This window comes from Trachinotus anak, unplaced genomic scaffold (genome assembly GCF_046630095.1).
Source record: "Trachinotus anak isolate AG129_WGS33_773 ecotype Australia unplaced genomic scaffold, CSIRO_AGI_Tana_v1 ptg000032l, whole genome shotgun sequence".
Taxonomy (NCBI): Eukaryota; Metazoa; Chordata; class Actinopteri; order Carangiformes; family Carangidae; genus Trachinotus; species Trachinotus anak.
The window spans coordinates 11,292,899-11,313,747 of record NW_027273883.1 but is presented as its reverse complement, the minus strand read 5'-3'; the positions used below and the strand labels follow the sequence as shown (position 1 = coordinate 11,313,747).

General features: G+C 41.3%; 2 protein-coding genes across 3 annotated transcripts; both read right to left on the bottom strand.

Moving 5' to 3' along the window:
• Positions 1-48: 48 nt before the first annotated feature.
• On the bottom strand, positions 49-4,199 carry LOC139612586 (gamma-aminobutyric acid receptor-associated protein-like 1). Its single transcript, XM_071468273.1, has 5 exons — positions 4,002-4,199; positions 2,437-2,526; positions 2,090-2,168; positions 1,097-1,215; positions 49-565 (listed from the first exon to the last, which is right to left on the bottom strand). The coding sequence occupies exons 2-5, from the start codon at positions 2,524-2,526 to the stop codon at positions 500-502; spliced, it is 354 nt and encodes a 117-aa protein (XP_071324374.1). The 5' UTR covers positions 4,002-4,199; the 3' UTR covers positions 49-499.
• Positions 4,200-4,652: 453 nt separating this feature from the next.
• Positions 4,653-16,933, bottom strand: arhgef5 (Rho guanine nucleotide exchange factor (GEF) 5). Of its 2 annotated transcripts, none has more exons than XM_071468268.1 (15): positions 16,794-16,933; positions 12,304-16,227; positions 11,681-11,726; positions 11,360-11,409; positions 10,150-10,520; positions 8,949-9,109; positions 8,621-8,773; positions 8,292-8,421; positions 8,108-8,182; positions 7,890-7,979; positions 7,080-7,222; positions 6,802-6,945; positions 6,622-6,692; positions 5,522-5,626; positions 4,653-5,392 (listed from the first exon to the last, which is right to left on the bottom strand). In XM_071468268.1, exons 2-15 carry the CDS (start codon positions 16,205-16,207, stop codon positions 5,250-5,252), a joined length of 5,586 nt encoding a protein of 1,861 aa, XP_071324369.1. In that variant the 5' UTR covers positions 16,208-16,227; positions 16,794-16,933; the 3' UTR covers positions 4,653-5,249. The 2 variants fall into 2 exon arrangements, with proteins under 2 accessions (XP_071324369.1, XP_071324370.1); XM_071468269.1 differs by having other exon boundaries at positions 12,991-16,227.
• Between the last annotated feature and the right edge of the window lie 3,916 nt (positions 16,934-20,849).

Sequence of the window (20,849 nt, the reverse complement as noted above, 5' to 3'; positions counted from 1 at the left end):
AGAGACACACACACGCATTAACAGAAAATAACAGAGAAGAAATCAGAATTTTTGCATTTTCATCTTTATTTCCCACAAAAGTTTGATATTAATTTACAAAAGAAAAAATACTATTTGCATTAAATACAGATGACTGAGAAAGATAGTGAGAGCTCTCAACATAATTTCAATAACTTTCTTTTATATGCGTTCTCCCTTTCTTTTCAACCTTCCTCTTTCCTTTCACAATGTAAGGAATCAACATAACTAAAAGTGTAATAAAAACGCATTATGCTTCATCCCAAAATACTGACAAAGGTAACACCCAACCAGCAATCCCTCTGCTTTGTGCAAAGCCTTTCTTCCACCATGTACTGTAGTTACTTATCAAAACTAATATTATAGAGAATAATAGTGGTGTGAAACATTACAAACAGCCTTAACTCTTTATTCCTCAGACAGTCTCACTTTGTCTCCTCTAATCCTCTCTCTGTCTCTTTCTCCAGTCTTTTGTCCTGTCTCAGGCACCATACACGCTCTCATTACTGTAGGTCATGTAGAGAAACAGGTCCTCCTCATGGTGTTCCTGGAAAAACACAAAGCAGACAGTAATAAGCATAATTTAGCATGACAAAGAGTACTAAGACCAACACATCTGAACTAAAACAAAAAAGGGGTTCTGTCTCAACGAGATAATTGCGGTCAGTCATTCATGTGACCAGATAGTTTAATTACATAAAGCTTCCTAGAAAATTAGTACGAAAAAATGAATGCAAATACATGCTGACTTTACACCTTATTACCCTTTGACAAGCTGAAAGTACACACAAGCGGCTTATTTCTGACCACACAACAAACCACTGGTTTTCACAACACTTTCAAAATGACTGTCATCATTATGATCATCATCATGCTGAAAGGCATTACTGGCAGGCTATTTATGAGCTCAGAAAAGTGAACCAACATTGCTGTCTTAACAGATTTTATCCAGCTGACAAATTATTTTTGGTTTGCTGTGTTTCTGGGGAAGGCTGAAAAATGATGGTAACATGTGAGAGAGTGTGTGTGTGTTGGGGAGGCTCCTCATATAAACATGTGTGTAGACAGGCACAGTTACCTCATATACAGCAGACAGAGGGGAGCTGGATGGGGGAAGGGAGTTGTTGACGAAGAAGAAGAGTGCCTCCTCTGGTCTCAAAGACACACGCTGACGGATCAGGAAGCACAACTGGCCCACTAAAAAAGTGAGGAGAGAGAGAAAGAGGGAGAGCAAAATGCAAGTCAGTGAGGATCACGGTAAGGCCATGTGCAAACACATGTGGCAGATGACCGGGTCACTGGTCAGTTTTGAGACAGGTTCATACTAAGCAAACAGATTATCAGATTCAATCAGAAGGATAAAAAAACTATAAACAGTCATTTGCATGGAGGTCAGACCCACATTGCTGGAGCTGGAGCTATCCAGCATTAACCATGGCTCAGTTGCTTTAAGGGTTCCAGCACACACAGTAACAAGAGATCTCCAAAGTGGAATGCAGCCATAACAAATGTTATTAAATACACCTGCTCTTTCCCTGCTATGACATGTCGAAATGTCTGTTGTGAAAAAGGTCTATACAGTTGAGCACAAGGAAATATCAGGCCTGATGGTGTGTTGGCAGTGAGTTATCTGGTCATCCAACCTTGAACATGTCAGAGTTGAATAGTCAGACTAATAAATTAGTCAGGTCAATATATCACCTGATGTTTGCTTATTGCAGAGATATCTGTGTATTTATTAGCTGATAAGTCACAAGGAAGTACAGAAATGCCAAACTTGATTTGACATAAGAAACAAGAGTCACTAAAACACTAAAAACAAGTTTATTCAAAACTGTAAAATGTCTAAGGGATCCATGTCAAGACTCTACATGTCATGTGTTTCTTTTTTTTAAATTATTATTGGCCGACATATAATTACCAGATTTTTTTAAAACTTTCAAATATCATTATTCATATCGGCTTCAAAAATAAACTGGCCAAACTATAATAACCATCAATAAAACTGTGGGGGATTGAGATAACTGAGACAACACAACTTGTTAGGTTTTTGCATGTGTGTGTATTTCACCTGTTAAATCTGAGGGCACAAGGTATTTCTTCTTGTCCAGTTCAGGAGCTCGTGACCTTGGGGCCCTCTCCACAATGATCTGAAAAAAACCCAAGAACAACTTGTCAACAGACAGAATTTATGTTCATGTGCTTTAAATCTAAATAACAATCAATAAATTCACATTACTTTAAAGATAAAGTTAGTTTAAGAAACCATAGATTTAGTCTTTTATTTAGAGAACTAAAGTTTAATAAAAATCCATACTGAGATGATCAAACATAATTTCATAACCCAGTTTAATTGGTGAAGATCACTTACAGTAAATAAAACATGGCATTACAAAATAAGCCAGCTGTCATACTCACTGGTATCTTGTCAGGATGCTTAGCCCGAACTCTCTCACCCTCTGCTCTCCTGACCTCTAGTGGTACTGAGCGCTGGTACTGACTGCCCATCTGAAAACAACACAAGGAAACATCAAGTCTCGAACAATAGCATTATTTACCAAGTAGACAAGGGAGAAAGGGGACTGGCTGACTTCACCAACCAGTGCATTCAGTCAACAAGTGATACTGAAACCCTAGAGAGCACATCATTGTTTGTTGCTAGATGAGATGCAGGCATCTTTTAATCAAGTGTTTTGTAAAGGCCATACAATATTAGAGGTAGGCAGAATGACCATACAGATGACATAACAAACTTAGCATTATTGTTTTTACAAGAGCAGCTACTCCTATACATTTGGTTGTATGTGGCAAGGTTGCAAATCTGTGAGAAGCACAGCTTCATGGCACGACTGGATTTTCAGTAATTTTGCATCAATGTGATGAAATGTCTAAATTTCTTAACTATTATTTATTTTCAAATGGTTATTAATCTCAATATTATTGCCAATTTTTTTTTGCTGTTAACTGACCATTAGATTCTGCTTTTGTTGCAAATAAGACCACATTATGGCATTTCTAGATTGGCAGGTGGAGAGAGCTGAGACAAGTATTGGATTGATTGATTCAAGCCAAAACAGTAAAACCAAAATGCAAAAACATTCTATAATTCCAGCCTCTCAGACGAGAGGATTTAAAAAAAAATCATCTTTCTTTGTAAGTTGATCTTTTTTGTTTTGGATTATTGATCAGAAAAACGATTTGATGACCTCACTTTTAGGAACGTGTGGTGACTTTTTTCCCTTTTTTTTAACGATTCACAGACTAAATGATAGATGATAGATTAATCAATAATGAAAATAATTAGTAGTTACAGCCCTAATTTAACTTAACCAAAAACAGACTTGGTTATCTTCTTCTGTATGTATAGTTAATATATAGTTACATATAAATACAAAAAAAATCTATGAACATATATGGTTACATATATGGTTACATATAATGATTTTTATCGGATGGTGTCAGAAACCTTATAAATATATCCATATACTTTCACTTCAGAAAACCCAGAATTATCAAGTTTCAGATCACTTTTTCACATAAAACAGACTGTTTACTACCAGCCTGGGCGGAGCAGACAGCAGCATCGCTGTGTAGAGAGTGAAGCTAATGATAAAAAACACTCATCTACACAATATCCCTTCATGTTCAGTCACTACTGGCGGCCACACGTATCATTTTAAACGTTTTCACAGATTGTTGTGATCACGATGACCCAACGTTGTGTTGGTGTGGTTCATCGTCAAGTGGGGGCCACGTCACTTTTCACAACAACAGCACCGGGGTACGCTAGCATGCCTTCTTTCTGAATCCGATACACTGAAAATAACCAGTACACCAAACAACAAACCGCACGAATCTATGCAGTCTCTACATCTGCAACATTACACAAAGAGGGTGGTTTAGCAAACAGTATCCGAAATCAATCAACTGTAATGCTAACCGACAAAAGCTAACGGAGCAACGAGACGTCACCGTTTACGTACCTTTGAAAAATAAGAAAACAAGGGTCACTCAAAACAGGACAAATCCAGGTGTGAACTACTGGTCCTTTGTTTCGTAAATTTTCTCAAAACAAATGTCCAGGGTGAACGATTTTAGCTCAAAATACAGTCATAACGTAGAAGAATGCGATCAATTTCAAAGATGTCGACTGGTCTACTTATTCTGCTCAACGAAAACAACAACAAATACTGCAGAGCCCGCCCACCACATCTGTGACCAATCAGAGACCTGTCTGAAGATTGACAGCGGGATGTGACCATTCAGTGGGAACATGAGGCAGGTCGACGGTGCGTTCATTGGATGGGAGCAGTTGTCTGTCTAACCTTGTTTTCTCTGAGTGATGGCATACCTAACCCATAGTAGGGCCGACAAAAGGGTGACGCCTGCGGTCACGTCTCAGCCAGGGTACGTGCTTGGCGTGCAAGTTTTTCTTCAGTAACTGTTCATTTTGTTCCCTGAACAGCTCCTGCAGACAAATCCCACTGATTTCATGCAACTCGAACATGCAATTCTGGCTCTGGACGTGCAACAACGCTGCAGACGTACAAGTTGTCACAGTTACATCTAGAAATGATCAGAACAGCTCTTATGATGAAGTTAATAAGCCACGGCTCATTCTCAAGGGGACATGCTTGTTATGTTCAAAAGTGATTTTATTCCACCATTTTGAGTTCATTGAAATGCCTTCAATGTGTAACCAAGGAACCTCTGTACATCCTTGGATTGCTGTGCATTTTTGCATGATTTCCGTCAGCTCTCCTGCACGCAGGGGCTCAATTTTCAATACACATGCATCATTAAACCATCTATTAGATTCAGTTCAGTATACACAAATAATTTGTCCACAATTAATGTTTCTTAGAAAAAGACGATTTTCCTTTCTTAAAAACACCTGTCCATTAATTATCGTATCTTACACACAGTGTTGTTTGTGACATAGATGAATATTAATAAAGTCGCAACACCTTTAATGTCTTTCAGGTAGGCCTCAGCAGTTCATGCATTGCTCTATGGCAATGTATTGCTCCACCGAGTGAAACAGGTTATGCTACATTGAGATGCATTCCTACAGCATTTCAGCTGCTGCACACAACAGTTCCATGACAGAAATTCCCATTTGTTTCACTCAATGTCCATTGTCCAATTTCCAGCAGTTTGAAGCAGATAACAGTCTTATCCTTTAAGGTGCATCCAGGATGTCCCTTTAGTCCCACTCTTGAGTATCCTGCTCAAACAGCAGCTGTGGCTGTTGTAAGTTTGAGCGCATCCGAAAGGTTGCGTTGTCGGACTCTAGAGTTGCTTATGGTTTCCAAATGGGACTCAGGCACCCACCCATGATGCCGATCAGACAGTCTGGTCCCCTCTACCCAATCTGTGAAAAAGAAAGAATCCAAGACAAAGAAATTTTGAATGCTTTTTCTGTGCAATAATCAAACCGTGGACAGGTGAATGGCTCTTCAAAGGGATGATGATGACGGAGAAAGTAATATGATGATCTTACGGTCACTGCTTTGTTGGTGTACTAGAATGATGTCAGCTTTTTCTAAAGACAGCTCATCAGGCTGCTGGGCAACAACAGCTCGAATGCACTGCATCTGTGGAAAATCTGCGTGGGAGGGAGAAGAAAGCGGTCAAACCTACAGTCATAAAGATCGATAAATTCAATAATGCTCAAACAGTGTACTACTTTTGTAAAGTCCCTAAACATCTGCAGTTCACCCACACAGGTGTTTTCAAATATGTTGCCCAATTAGACCTTTTCACAGCACTGTGTGGACCTGCACAGACAACACTGAACTGACAGCTCCCTCTTTCTCCTGTTGTTTTTGTTGCAAGGAACCTGTGATGGCTATACAATCAATACTTGGTCTGATATGTATTCCATAAAGCATATTGCTTAAAGTTAGATATGCAGTGGTGGAGAAGAAAAACAGATCATCTTGACCTGGACATTCTTAAAGGCCAGAAGAAGCAAATTTTGTTATCATTCAAGGTTAGTCGGGGAGTGTAGAGACAGGTACACTACTGTACCAGTGTATGGTTGGAAGTAGGCTGAAAGCAGGGATGAGCAACTCTGTTAATTAGGTGTTTCCCTAGCAACTGCTAAGGTGGTGACTCAGCAGTATTTTAGAATTAGACCGATCAGACAACTCCGTGTCTGACTGAGAGGGTTAAAAGAACATGTCTGGGAGGAGATTCTGGTTCTGCAGGCCCTTCGCATGTCAGATTTGTATTTTCTGGATTTGCCAATTATTTCAGCATGAGAAAAGTCTATTGTATGTTATAATGCATTCATATCATGTTGTTGCAGGTTGGTCAGATTGGATTAGGGTTAACATTTGATTTTATTTGCATTGCACTGATGATGGCACTAGTTGACACTGCAAAGTGGGGGGATTTTGTTTCTCTCAGAAATTCCCCATATTTCATCATTACAACCCACAAGATGACGAAGATTTTTTTTTTTCCACCTGCCCATTCATGTTTACCGTATGACATTACCTAAATGTGGTTTTCTTCCTGGTGAACTATACAATCTGTCTGCCATTTTATTTTAGCGTTCAGCACTTTGCAAGATCTAAATCAGGATAAGTAGTTTACCTTGAGCTGCAGAAAAATCTATTTCAGGATGTGGTTGGGATAGAGCAGATATCCAACGTAGCTTATCACTCCTGAAGAAAAAAAAAAAGCAAAGACGAGTATTTCCTCTGCAGACCTTTTCTACTTTTTGTGATGTAATAACCAACACAAACATTCCCTGCCACTGCCTCATTGTCTTACTGTGTGTCAGTCCTTAGCAGCAGGGATTTGTGTGCCATGTGGAGCCGGAACAGGTTCTTCTGTAAGGAGTGAAGTTTGACACGGCAGTTCTCTACACGCACTTCTGATACAGGTGAATGGTCAATTACTGTGAATCTTCCTCCTCTGGAAACAGCAGACAGCGAGAGCACAGAGGAGAAATGAGACATGGGAAGGAAAAGCTGTGGTGTAGCTAATGGTAATAATCAGCTGGCGATGTATTAGTCTAACATTACAGAACAACATGCTTGTTGACTCACTCTTTTTGTAGTGAAAGTAGCAAGTAGTCATTAAATAGGTGCATGTAAATGCTCCTCTCTGTGTCTTTTAGAGAGAAATCCATCAGCTCAGTGACTGCCCCTTCTCGGACCAACCTCCGAGACTGACTGATCAGAGGGAGAGTCTGTAACACACACACACACAGAGAGAGAGAGAGAGAGAGAGAGAGAGAGAGAGAGAGAGAGAGAGAGAGAGAGAGAGAGAGAGAGAGAGAGAGAGAGAGAGAGAGAGAGAGAGAGAGAGAGAGAGAGAGAGAGAGAGACAATAATGTTAGCATGTCATTTATTCTGAGTTTGAAAGTTCACTTGTCAGCATGGAACCAGAAGTTTGATCAAATGATTTTAACTCAGACTCCACTCACTAACTTTTTCTGGACTTTTCAACCACATCTCATGATCAGTTGTACATGTGTCACATATATGATAACCAATCATCACACGACTGTAGATCGTGTGATGCCAACTGAGCCACCTCCATGACGGCCGAGTTAACTTCAAGAGCTGATAAGCGGACTTTGAATCAACATCACTACAAACAACCAGGAAATCGACTCATTAGTGCTGGAAATTCTGGTCAAAATCAATATCATAATGTATTACAACAAGTCAGGTAAAACTCCATATGTGCAATAAAAACATCACCTATGTTATTTTGTCCATTTTTAATTACAGTTTACTGGGGAAAATTAATTTAGACAACATAATTTTGTAAAACAGTAACATGACAGGGTCATATCATCCCAGTGTGATCGTATTGATCTTCTCCCTTTACCCCTGGTAGTCATCACTTACCCTGCACTCAAAGTCCACCTTAGCACTAAGAGAGACCAAGGACTCAATGCTTTTCATCTGGGAGATGCTGTCATTACTCTCTTGAATCAGCTGAAGGAGAGATGAATGAAAGAAAAAAAAAACTCATCAAGGAGTCCAACATAACCAGGATATGTCACAGAAATATTGAATATTACTATCATACAGTAATGTAGGATAGAAAGGGGCTCCTACTGTACCTTCTCCAGAAGTTTCAAAGCTTTGATGGCCTGCGTCGCCTCTGCAGTTCCTGGAGTTGTTCTCTTCACAATGTTCTGGACAGAAACAGTGTGTGTGTCACAATTGGATGGAAAGGTACAGGACTGAACATATTGTGAACCATTAACCTTTGCCCTTTCAGAGAGCCTGCACACACTCACACACCTGGACCAGCAGCTTTATTCTTGTGATCCTCTGGAAAGGAAGGACGAGGAAGGAACGAAGAGGAAGTCTCTGACAAACAGGACTCCTCTCTAATTTCTCCACAATCCGCTTGAACCCGGGATTCTCATTCCTGAAAGGAAAAGAGAATTTGAATGCAGATAAAAAAAAAAAGAATACACAACAATCGCTGGAGTTTTTATGGAAAGGAAATCACATTAACCGTTGGATATTGGTATAAGTTTCAGAGAGGGTATATGGGTCTGCTTTGATTTTCACTGCATCCATGAGCAAGCCTCCAACAAAAATGATCTTGAAATGCAAAAGCTTACATGAGTCTCTGGTAGGTGGCGTCCTGATAGGACTGGTTGGTGAGGTAGGGCACATAAACCATTCTGAAGCGCTGGCAGTGACGGGCAATGATATCACACACAGTAAAATGCACGATGTCTGATTCCACCCGCTCCTCCAGCTTTGACAAAAAACTGAAACAAAAAAAAAAAACAAGAACTGGTTTAAGCCTATTCTCCCCACAGATTTGTAAAAAGTGAATCTTGCACAGCACAAGCATGTTTGAGCATGACTCATTCACGTCATAGCTAAATGATTTTGCCTAAGATTTATATCCAAACGCTCTAGTAGATGTGTAATAGTTCTAACCTGTGGCTGATGGCTCGGACGTCAGCCAACCGGGAAAACAGCCAGTTTCTATCTTGAGTGGTCAGCAGCGCCCCCAGCTGTTTTGACTTGACAAAGTGCTCAACAACAATGTCCAAACTCCGACAGTAGGAGGCTTCTGATGTCAGTACCTCAAATCTCACCTAAAAAACACAAAGGAGAGAAATACATCAGAAACATTGAGAAAGACACAACTAGTAATTTATTGCTTAAGAAGCGGGGGTTATCTGTTCTCCAGAAGCCAGGGCACTTTGACAAGAATGTGAATGCGAGAACAGAGGAGCATGATTTCACAATGAGTGGAAGTGTTCCTGGTGAGACACAAGTTTAGTTTGTAGTTTACAGGAAAACTCCTATAGCACTAGAGGATCACAACATGTTGATGCAATCCCATCATCTAACAGGAAGCGCTGCCAATAAAAACTGGATTGATGGGAGGGTTATTCTGGGATGTGGCAAGTCTGAATGTTTTGCGTGATTTGAGTAGTATGAGGTGTGAAGAAATAACAGTAAGAAGCTGATTCATGTCAGTCACACCATTTCCCAAAAGTCACCACCAAATGAAACAATAGAGTAGCTGCTGATGTGAAACGACGCCCAAAGCAGTCTGGTCCCTTGAAAGCAGTAAACAAGGAGGTGAATCATTAAAACTATAACTGCTGAAATTTAAAAACCTCAAACAATTCATTTCATATAAATGAGATGTGTAACAGCTGCAGGGAACTTGAAAGCAGCCATAAGATGGGACTCTCCTGATTGTCACTGATGCAGAAATGCTGTGCCAGTAACTTTCCAATGAAGGAAGTGCAAACAGACTGAGCAAGTCTTACATTGTTGACTTGCTCAGTGGTACTTGCTGTAGATAAAAGAAACATACAATTTTATTTATTCTAAATAAAATTTGAAAATCCATCAAACAAGGTGAATTAGGAAGTAAGGCCATGGGAAGAAAGGAAAACAACTGTCATGCACAGAAATGCCTAAGTGATTCTCCTGAATTTCACTGAGGCATTAATGTTGTGAAGGTTTGCACTGCATTCACTGGGAAATTACTGGGACAACATTCCTGCCTTAAGGAAAATCAGGGGGATTCAGTCAAAATTCCTCATACTTGCTGTATGTAGAATTTCATGCCATTAAACGGTGACTAGACTCTCATATGTGCAGTGAGACAATGTGATACCTCCTGTAGTCGCCTCTGGTCCTCATTCAGCTCCTCCAGCATACCACTGTTCCTGACCCCCGGAAGGTCCCTCCACAGTGTGGACGACTGTGTGAGCGAGATGGACAGACGTGGAGACGTTGGCCTGCCTTCGTTCTTGGGGGGCTCAGGAAGAGGCAAGCTTTTGACACTGGTGATAGAGCCTGTGTAGGCCAAGGAGTGGGGGTGTGGGACAGGAGGTATGGGAGGTAGAGGTCTGCGGGCAGGGGGAGGCGAGGGAGCAGGAGAGGAGGTATTGTCCTCGCACACAGACAGCACATCGGAGCGAGACTGACGGAGGATCTCAAAGTTCTGTGCCGCCTCACTGTACTGCTGGTAGAGCTGGGCAGCATCTGGGAGAAGGAGAGGAAGTGAAACAGACACAGAAAGAAAGAGGGAGAAGGAGAAAAAGAAGGTTGAAAATACAGGAAGCAAAGGAAAGAAGATAGACAGAGACAGGAACAGTGTTAGCCAAGACGAGTTGTTTGCATTTGACATTCCTTTTACACATACTTGTTGGAATGCAAAGTCACAGTAGCAGCTGTTTTTCCCTCGAGTTAGGAGATATGAATGCTTGCAGAAACCTGTCTGTGGCTTCCACAGACACACACATACACAGCACATACACGCACACACAGGCCTGTCCCATTTCTTGCAATATCCATGTGAATCATAGGTTCAGGCAGCTGCTGCCATTTTAGATTGTTTAAAAGCTAATTTTTAAATGGTGTGTGAGCCAACAGTAAACTGAACATAGATTTCCTTTCATTTGTGTATTTCATTTAAATTCAGCAGCCAGAACGTACTGAGTAAGAGATAAACAATTAGTAAGGCTGTATGCAAACAGAGATGAATCACACACATTGAAGGGAAATATTTAAAGGGGGATGTTGAACCACGTCACACATTTCCTGGCCACTGACAAGGAAGATATGAACTGAAGACACATCACTGTCGCCTACACAGCTTTTTCTAATGATCAGTCTTAATACTTACTATGAAACAAAACTGTCAGTGATTCTTAAAAAATCATTTAAATTGAATAAGTCTAGTCATATGCAACATGCAATGAATTTTGAAAATAGGCGTGACTGAAGATGATGTTCCTGACTTGTCCTTTAAGAAACCATATAATATTTAAAGTGCATGACCTGCATTAAGCAAAAAGTAAAGAAGGAACAGAGATACTCACTGAAAAACCTTGAATTCCTCTTCCGTCTTTCGATTGTGTCCAAAACATTCCTACAGTAGCAAGGAAGAGTCACAACAACAATTTATTTATAATTTGAATAAAACTGTCAAAAACTGCTTTTTCCTGTGGAGCATTTCCATTGAATGTGCAAATATAGGATTTTATTGAGTGATTCAAAATTTTAGTGATGTTCCTGACATCACGGAACTAAGGCATTGTCCCTCCAAGAACTAAACCCTGGATAGGCCTGACCAAAACTGTAATTTAACATGCATCACAATCCAATGTATCATGTTGTGTGTGTGTGACTGTTTCACTCACCTCAGCTCCACTTCTCCCCAGCTTTTGCTGCGATCATCCTCATCATCTGGAATAAAAAAGTATCCATTCGTCGAAACATTATAAAACAGCATACCGATCAAATGAATAAAACAAAAAACAAACAACTAAATAAATAAATAAATAAATAAATAAATAAATAAATAGGTAATAGTTTTTTTTAAATGGTTAGTTTTGACAGAAGAGATTAGTGTGTCTCCAAAGGTCGTGTTTCTCATGTTATGTCCCAAACCAGGATTAACCCAAGCCTTTTAGCTCATGCTCCCTCCACCTTCATTTCTCTCCTCCCACTACCTGTAACCACAATACCCATGACGCAAGTTCCAGTTTAAAGGCAATGTAACGTATTGAGATCAGCACACTGATTTGTGGTTCTGTGATTGATGTAACAAAATGATGTAAGAAACTCTCAAGACTGTAAAACAGAGGATATGGTTAGATGACAACGAAGAGAAAACGCACGCTGATTGAATGATCTGATTAAATTATTAAAATAACCAGTAATGCGTGATGTTTAATAGTGGTGTTTAATTATGTGCCCTTTTGAAAACATGACTGATTTGAGCAGATAACCAGTGTTTCTATCCTCAGTCCCCTGTCTTTACCTGTTGTAGAGAATATTCTGGTTCTGCGATCCCTTCCAACACCTTCTTCTTCTTCTTCTTCCACTTCTACATGCTCTCCATTTCCTCTTCTTTCAGTGGTTTTACGGATTCCCCTCCTTCGTATTCGGGCCTCAGGACCCAAATCACGGAAACTGCAGGTGCTCTTAAGGGTCCCTCCTCCTATTTGCCTCTCTGCCTCTCTGTTGTCCACTTCAATTTCTTCTCCCACTCTTGTGTTTCCCACCTCCACTGCGTTACCCCTCTCCTCAGGCTCCCCTCCCTGCCTTTCCTCTTCACTTTCACCCATTCTGTCTTCCTCCTCCCGGCTCTTACCCTCTCTGGAGGGTATGAGGAGGTCAGCATCAGATTCATAATTAAGAATGGGGCAGCTATTAGGCTTGTAGAGCGTGTTGCTTACAGATAAGTACATCTCCACTTCTTTCTCTCCACTTACTTCTTTTTCTTTTTCTGATAATGTGACCTCATTACCTCCCTCTTGAGTAACTTTAGCCTCTGTATCTGCCCTTTCTAACTGAAGATGACCAGCAGGCTCAGTCTCTTTGTCCGTATTGTGATCCTTCTTCCCTTCCGCGTCTAACAGTGTGTCAGCATGAGTGTGTGTGGGTGTGTCACCATGCATAGCTGTGAACTGGTCAGCATGCATGTCAGCGTGGCTCTGCCCCATACCTCTCAGTCCCTCCACCACCAGCGGCTCTTCGTCCTCCAGCTCTGGTTCAGAGTGCAGTTCGTTCCCTGTCAACATAACACCAGCAATCTCTCCAGTCCCCTGTGAAACCTCCTCCTGCTCTTCGTCGTCCTTGATCATCGTCTCAGACTGGTTGACCACCTGGTCTCCTTGTTCCTCTGAGTTTGGTTCATCCACAAGCTGTTCCTCTGAGTGTCCCAGGATCTCACGGACCACATTTTTGGCCCATTTGAGGTGAGGGGCTTGGGAATGCCGCTTGGGCTCCTCGGATATGCTCCATGCCCCACTCAGTCGGATTCGAATAGCTTCCACCTCTTCTGGACTCATTGCTCCAGTGTTTATCCTATCCAGGATGGGTTGAATTTGTTCAAAATTGGCCTGAGAAGAAACATCAGCATAAGGATTACTCAGGACCTGAGAAGGTTGCTCACTTCCTCTTTCGGGCAGTTCTTTATTTTTCTCTCTCCACTCGATGAGGAGCTTTTCAGTCTGCGAGTCTCTTTTAATCTGCCCTATTTCAGCATATGGGTGCTCCGCTTTGCTCTTTATTCCCTCTCCAGTCTCTGTGTCTTGAAGCTCTGAAGACGTTCTGTATCTAATATCTACTTTTGTTGTTTCTCCTATGGTGACCCTCTCCTCCCTTGGCGTGTCATGCTGACTTTTGCCTTTTGTGTCCTGGTTGTTGATGATTGGGAATTCATCATTTCTGCTCAGTGTCACATGCAGGTCATCCTGAGGTCGCTGTGTGACATCATTGCTAAAGTGATGACACCTTTCTAAATTTGCATCGTCTCTTTCCATACCTCCCATCTGATTCACTTGTGATGGTGACGTACTGTCAGGTTTTGACCGGGGCAAAGTCTCTCCAATCACACAGAAGACGTACTGTGACGTTTTTTCCCTCTCTTGTTCCTCTTCATCAACCGCTTCCTCCTTACCCACAGTCCGTTCCACTTCCCTCTCCTCATCTCCCTCACAGCCCTTGAAGCCAACAGGTAAGGTGCGGTCATATGCAACTCCACCTTCCCAGAACTCCTGACAGTCCTCAAACTCCTCATCTTCTTCTTCTCGCTCGTCCTCCTCGTCTCCGCCACTGGACACGGTCACAAAGCCGTCCTCTCCCGACAGCATACTGTCTCTTTCTTGCCTCCACCCTGACTCACTTCCTCTTTCTTTCTTGGAGTGGGCCAAATAATCGATCCCACCCTCTTCCTCTCTGTCACTCTCCTCTGTGTTATCTGTCATGTTCTCTCCCTCTGCATCCCTCTCTCCCTCCATCCCACCACTGCTGTTAAACAGATGTTCCTTCCCTCTCTTGTCTGTCTCTCTCCAGACCTCCTCTAAATCACTTACACCCTCTGTCTCTCTCTTGTACTCATTTCTATGTGCATGTCCTTGTCTGTAACTACTTTGGTCCAAGTACCTCTCATCTGGTTCCTCTTTTACTGGTTGCCCCTCTCTTCCCCACTCAGCCTGTGACTCCATACTCCTCTCTTCCTCTCTCCTCCTCTCTTTCCGTCTTGTGTGTCTCTCTCTGTCTAGAAATTCTTCTTTACTATTCTTACCCCTCTGTGGCTCTAACCACATCCTTCTCTGCTCTGGCATGCTGCCTGTCATTTCTACTCTATCTCTCTCTTGTCTGTCACTTCTCTTTTGCTCCCTTTGACTTCTTTCAGCAGCTCTCTCTGGATACCTCTGTTCTTCCACATCTCTTTCGCTCACAGTAGCGCTCTCTCTCCCGGATTCTTGCTCTTCATAACTGTCTCTACCTCTTCTATATCTTGTCTCAGTGTCCACGTCGCTGCTCCACTCTCCACTGCTCTGGGATCGTGGCGGCACCCTAGGAGCTGTCTTGTTCAGGGATCGGCTGCTTCTGCCTGTTGTTTCATCCCACCTAGGATCTGCCTCTCTGTCTTTTCTTTCCCGGTCTCTCCTTTGCTCATACTCTCTGTATCTGTCACCCTCTCTCCTGTCATTTGACCACATTCTGTCATCCTTCAAATCTCTCCCACTTTCCTTCCACCTCTCTCCCTCCCTATTTGCCTCCCTTGCTGCTCTCCTGTCAACCTCTCTGTACCTCTCCCTGTCTTTCTCCACTCCCCTCTTCCTGGACCTATCCACTTCTCGTTCTCTGTCCCTGTCTCTGTATCGCTGCCTGTCCTCGTCCCTGTATCCCTGCCTATTTTGATCTCTCTCCCTTTCTTTTTTGCCCTTGTCATCCCCCTCACTTCTGCTGTGTTGATATATCAACTCCTCCCTCTCTCTGTCCCTCACTCTTTCCCTCCTGAACTCTCTCTCATCACTGTCTCCTTCACTTCTGGTGTCCCTCCTTCCCTCTCTCCTGTGCACCTCTTCCCTCTCCTTCCTATCTGAGTACATCTCTCTGTCTCTTCGCCTGTGTGGAGATGGCATCCTGGTCTCCCTCTCTCCCATGTTAGGCCTTGGCTTTTCTCTTGTTCTTGTTGCATCTCTTTCTCTTCTGTCCCATGAATCACCCACTTCTCTCCCCCTTTCTAGAAAAGCATCAGACTCCTGATATCTGTCCCTCTGTCGTAATTTCTCATCTTCTACAGGTCGTCCTCCCCTTCTTTTCCCCTCTTCCTTTGCCCTGCTTTGGAACTCATCCCTTTCTATCTCTCTGTACCTCTCTCTCTGCCATGCCTTTCCTCTTTCTCTCTCCCACTCATCTGCCTCTAATCTCCTCGGCCTATCTCTCTGCCTCCTATCTCCTTTTTCTTCATCCATCCCAAGGGTTCTTCTGCCACGTTCTGCGCTGCTTTTTCTCATTCTGGGAAATGTATCGCCTTTCTTCATCCCCCTTTCCAGCTCTCTGTCAGCGTCTCTCTCTAAATTCGACAGTGGCCGTCCATTTCTGCTTCTGTCGTCTTCTTGTCTCCTTTCTCTCTCCCTCCACTCTCTTTCTCCCTCTCTCACCCTGGGTGCAGGAGCTCTTTCGTAGTATCTATCCCGTGGGTCCATATCTTTGTATCTTGCCTTGTCTCTCATTTTCTCCATTTCTCTTTCCCTCCTCCAGTCTTCCTCTCGGTTGCTGTCTCTCTCTCGCTCCGACTGGGCAGTCATCGCTGGCCTGGGACTTGGATCCCGGGAGATTTTTCCACCTGGCTGAAGCTTGCGGTCAGACATGTTTATGTTAGATAAAGTGTCAAAGAGGGTGCAGCTGGGCCTTTTGGTCCCCATTGTACCACAATATGGAGAACCTATAAGACAGTAACACTCATCAGTTTAGAAATGCGGCAATAACATCAATTTTCAGGAACAAAATACAGGTCATATTGAACAAAATCAGGAGGCTCTGCAAACTTGCATGTTTAGTTAATTTCACAAAGTGAATATGAATTGTCTGGGAAACTCCTCATTATTCCATTGATTATTCCCTGTGAAAAGTTATGACCTCTGCAGCAATTCGGCTGAGTCTTCACTCTGTTTTCCTGTTACTTTTATTTGTCAAACACCTTAAATAGCCACAGTTGTAATTCCAAGATAAAGGCCATTTGATACTTTAGGTTAAATCTAGTTGTAAAGAAACCTCAGGAAGAAGGAGGATAGAGAAAAGGTGACACCCTCTTACAGTTATCTAAGAATGCAACACAGACCTGCAAAGCACAGCATACCAAAAGAAGTCTTTCAGAAAGCAGGGGCCTGTGACACATAGGCACGGCATGTAACATGTAAACCACAACTAAGCCCGATCTAAATCTGTGTACCAGAAGCAGTCTGCAGAATGTTCATCTGAAATCCATGAAAAAATAGTAAAGGGACTCACCTGAATGTGGTATCCTGGGGAGATCCAGTCCTCCCCCCTCCCTCCAGTCCAGCTCAGCTCAAAAGCATGGGATTGCACAACACATAAGATTTCATTCCATGTATTCACGTTGTCCAGATGACACAAGAAACAGCTTCCGTTTTTTCAAATAAATCTGAAATGCCTTTTTCTTTCTCTCTCACTACTTTAACTCTTGTGAAAAACTGAATGTTTACGCCTGAGCTCTCCTTGCTTTTCCCTCTTGCTGTTTCTCTCTCAGTCTCTCCCCACCTCCCCTCCTCCCTCAAATTCTCAAACAAGTCTGAACAGATTGACACTTATCTTCCCCTCCTCCTTCCCTCGGTGTTGTCCTCTCAGTCGCTGTTACTGAACAAGGAGATCTCCCATAAATCAAACAAAAGTCTGCAGAGTCTGTCCACTACTTCAGTCCATTTCCCTCCCCTCTACTGCCAGCAGGACCGCCTGTGTGGACCCCCCTGGCAAAACAAAAGTACACAACTCTCTCCTCTCTCCTGCCCCATTCTTCTCTCACGGAACACAGGAAGTACACCTCCTTGGTGTTTCTCCCTTGGAGCAGCGATTGGTTGATATGGAGCAGCCGGGTGTGTCTGAACAACACACACAGCCAGGTAAGGTAAGGGCTAAACGAGAGTTGGGGGAGGGGAGAGAGAGAGTGAGGATTGAGAGTACACACACAGGAGGAGAGCTCACTGTGACCTATAAAAACTTTTCTACATTCCTTCAAGAGGTAGCAACGAGAGGAAAGACAGGAAAACTGTTAAAAAACAGTTTAAAAAAAACATGATTAAGCAATCACAGAGGAGGAAACCAAGGGAGGGGCATTACAGCAGTGATCTGCAAATTATTTCTTGGACAATGAGTGCTTTACCATGTTGATTGACGACTGAGGTCACCTGAGACTGAAAGATCGGAGCACCATGACTCGATGTCATTAGCATTACTGAATAAAGACAACAACTATAATCTCTTTTCTGTTGACTTGTTTCCCTGTTTTGTCGCTGCTCATTAATACCACTCAGGCTTTTCTTCCCCTTCACTTCACTTTACGTGCACACTCTCTTATTTAGATTTGTTTACATTTTGATGATGGCCTTCATAATTCTGATTATTTCACAATTTTACATCTCATCTGCCAGTTTGTTAGATACACCTAACTGAAACTAAAGGCTTTACAAAAGCAATAAATCCTACCTTCAAGAAGTTTAAAGTGTTCAGCGTTTCAGGTGCTGATTCACTTTTATGGCCATGTAGTTTGTCGTGAGGGCATTAGTTGTCATCAGGTCTACGTAACAGACTTGCATCAGAGTGTATATGGCTGCTCATGCAATAAGGAAATACTTTAACATTTTGGCCAGTTAATTTAACTTAGCATAAAGGCCTGAAACAAACAGCTAATCTGGTTCTACACAAAGGTAGTAAAATCCACCTACCAGTATCTCTGAGGTTCTTTTTTTTCTTTGGATAGAGCCAGGCTAGTAGTTCCCCTTATTTTACAAACTTTATGCTAAGCTACTTTAAGCTAACCAAGCTATAAGAGTATACAAATAAGAGTAATTTCCAAAATGTTGAACTTTTCTTTTATATAAGGAGCCATCTACACTCAGTTTTCAGTTCAGCCAAATGAGTAAATGTAAATGTATATGTAAATGTACATTATCATATCCGCACTGTGAGACTCTGTAACGTCTGCCTGAGAGGAGGAGCTCACACTCTAAGCAGACAATTAACCAGACCAAATTTTGCATGCTGGTTTAATGGCCGACTGTTCATGCATCTGAGGTTCTTCTTCTCTCCAGTGACCTTCAGGAGATGTATACCATACGGACCAGCTAGCTGCACAGAGGGGTTACCAAACCAAACTAACACCCCATGTTTGATCACTGATATAAAATGTACAAACAATTAGAATTCACTCCTAACACTCTGTTGCGGGCAGGAGCACAGGCTCTCCTCTACCTCAAACTTAGATTACTGTTCAAATGCAATCACAAGAATTCATATGTGGAGACTTGTGTAATGGGTATGTCACGGATGACCACTGGCTTGTGATCACCCACTGGCCTTGGATCAAAAACCATTTTTTGTGTTTTTCCTCATTATGAATTAGGTGGATAAAGTCACACAACTTGACAAAGATAAAAATGAAATACATGGATGGGCTTTGGTGTTTTCAAAGTGCTTACTAACAAGGTCAGTGTTACCAGGGGTAGCATCATCAGTGCTGTTTCCCTGTCTGTGTTCAAACTGAAATGGATCTAAAACTGAGTTTACCTCGACAAGCTTTTCAAAGCACTTCATAATGATGGAGATTAGAGCCACTGGTCTATAGTCATTGTTTTCCACTGGGCAGGGTTTTTTTGGGGGGACTGGGATGATATGAGAATTTATTCAGAGGCTGGGGATAGTTAGGGAGTCCAAAGATTGTTTGAATATGAGGCATGAGGCTAGGGTGAAGATGAATCAACACCTGAAAAAACTACCCACACATCCATTAACTTTAACCTCTTATCCTTTGCTGGGGTGAGAGCCTGTCCACTTTCACTTTAGGTATGATCTAATATTTAGAAAATGTTGAAATGTCTTTAAATGTGTTGCTTATTTCCTTTAAATGCACCAACTGGGGAATTCCAGTGCTATCATCAATAAAGGAACTGAAATGAATTTAATTGAGTTTTGTACAGGTGTTCTTCTTCCAATAAAATAAGGAATTTCATTTCTGTTGAGATTAAAAAGATAACCATGACGGCAAAATAAGATGGGTTGAAAGACTTGATAGATAGACTACTCATGTATTTTTATTTCAATAGTTTCAATAGTTTCTTCATGGACAGGACTGTTGTATTAAATAGGAACAATGTGTAAAAAATACTAGCAAATACTAAGGCAGTGCTCACTAAAACCACAGGAGTAAAACATAAAGACTACAGAATGACTGTTCTTTAATCTTATCATTTTAAACTTATTTTAGGACTATGCAAATTACATTTTGATTAGAAGAATGGAGCATTGTCTCAGGCAAATCAGTATGATCAAACTCTGAACAGGTTAAAGGTTGTTTTGTATTTAAATTCATGGTGATAAATTTGAAGGATGTGATACAGACTACTGTATAGAAAACAAACTTTGTGTATAGTCACATGTTGTTACTGAAGCACTTGAAAAATGCTTATTCAACCGTAACAATTTGGCACACTAATGTACTTTTATTCTGAAAGCATTAGGATTTTTATGGGCCAAAATATTTATAGCTTTCTAACATTTAATTTCTATCAAAGCAAAATATTTTCAACATGTACCCATTATTAAACAACATATCCGAAGAACATGGTAGTACCTATTTCTACTCTACCACCATCATTTGACTTTTTAAATAAGTGATTGTATATTATCATGCAATTTCAGTGACAAAATACACTCAGCTGTGACAGTTGCTACGTAAAATAAATAAAACTGACATAGTGTAACACAACAGCCTTGTAATAAATCTAACATTCATGAAGATTATAATGTTTTGTTTTTGTTAAAAAATGTTTTAGAGAGGTGTTGAATCAACTTTATGGTCATTTTGTAGGCCACAGTTTAGTTTAAGAAAGGAGGAAATTACATCACAGCACAACCTATAATGTCAAAGATTACACAGTTAAGTCCATGTTGTAAAGAGAGTAAAGATAAGAAATCAGTCAGGTGACATCATTACCAACAACCCAATGGAATAAATGCTTCTTCTTATCTTTCTTTTTTAGTCATAGGGGTTATCTCATTTGTAGTTTGTGTTACTGTTAACGTGTACTGTATTATTCTGAGTAGTGTTAATCTTAATGTATACTTTTAATCATAATGTACACCACAAACTACAGCCTTCAAAATGAACATAAAATTGAATCAACACTTAATTAAAAAAAAAAAAAAAAGAACATTACAATTATTATAAAGGTAGATTGTATTGAAGTGCTGTTATTATAGACTTCATTAGTTTTGGTAAGATGGCAACTATGTAGTTAGTGCAGGTTTTATATATTTGATGGCAACAATTCT

Bases quoted from the DNA above. Each gene is read 5' to 3' on its own strand.
- LOC139612586 (XM_071468273.1), bottom strand. From the start codon at position 2,526: ATGGGCAGTCAGTACCAGCGCTCAGTACCACTAGAGGTCAGGAGAGCA. The intron at 2,169-2,436 runs GTGAGTATGACA...GGTTTTTTTCAG, and splicing joins AGCATCCTGACAAGATACCA to ATCATTGTGGAGAGGGCCCC. The intron at 566-1,096 runs GTAACTGTGCCT...GTGTTTTTCCAG, and splicing joins CTCTGTCTGCTGTATATGAG to GAACACCATGAGGAGGACCT.
- arhgef5 (XM_071468268.1), bottom strand. From the start codon at position 16,207: ATGGGGACCAAAAGGCCCAGCTGCACCCTCTTTGACACTTTATCTAAC. The intron at 11,410-11,680 runs GTGAGTGAAACA...TTGCTACTGTAG, and splicing joins TGGGGAGAAGTGGAGCTGAG to GAATGTTTTGGACACAATCG. The intron at 8,183-8,291 runs GTGTGTGAGTGT...GTTTCTGTCCAG, and splicing joins GAATAAAGCTGCTGGTCCAG to AACATTGTGAAGAGAACAAC.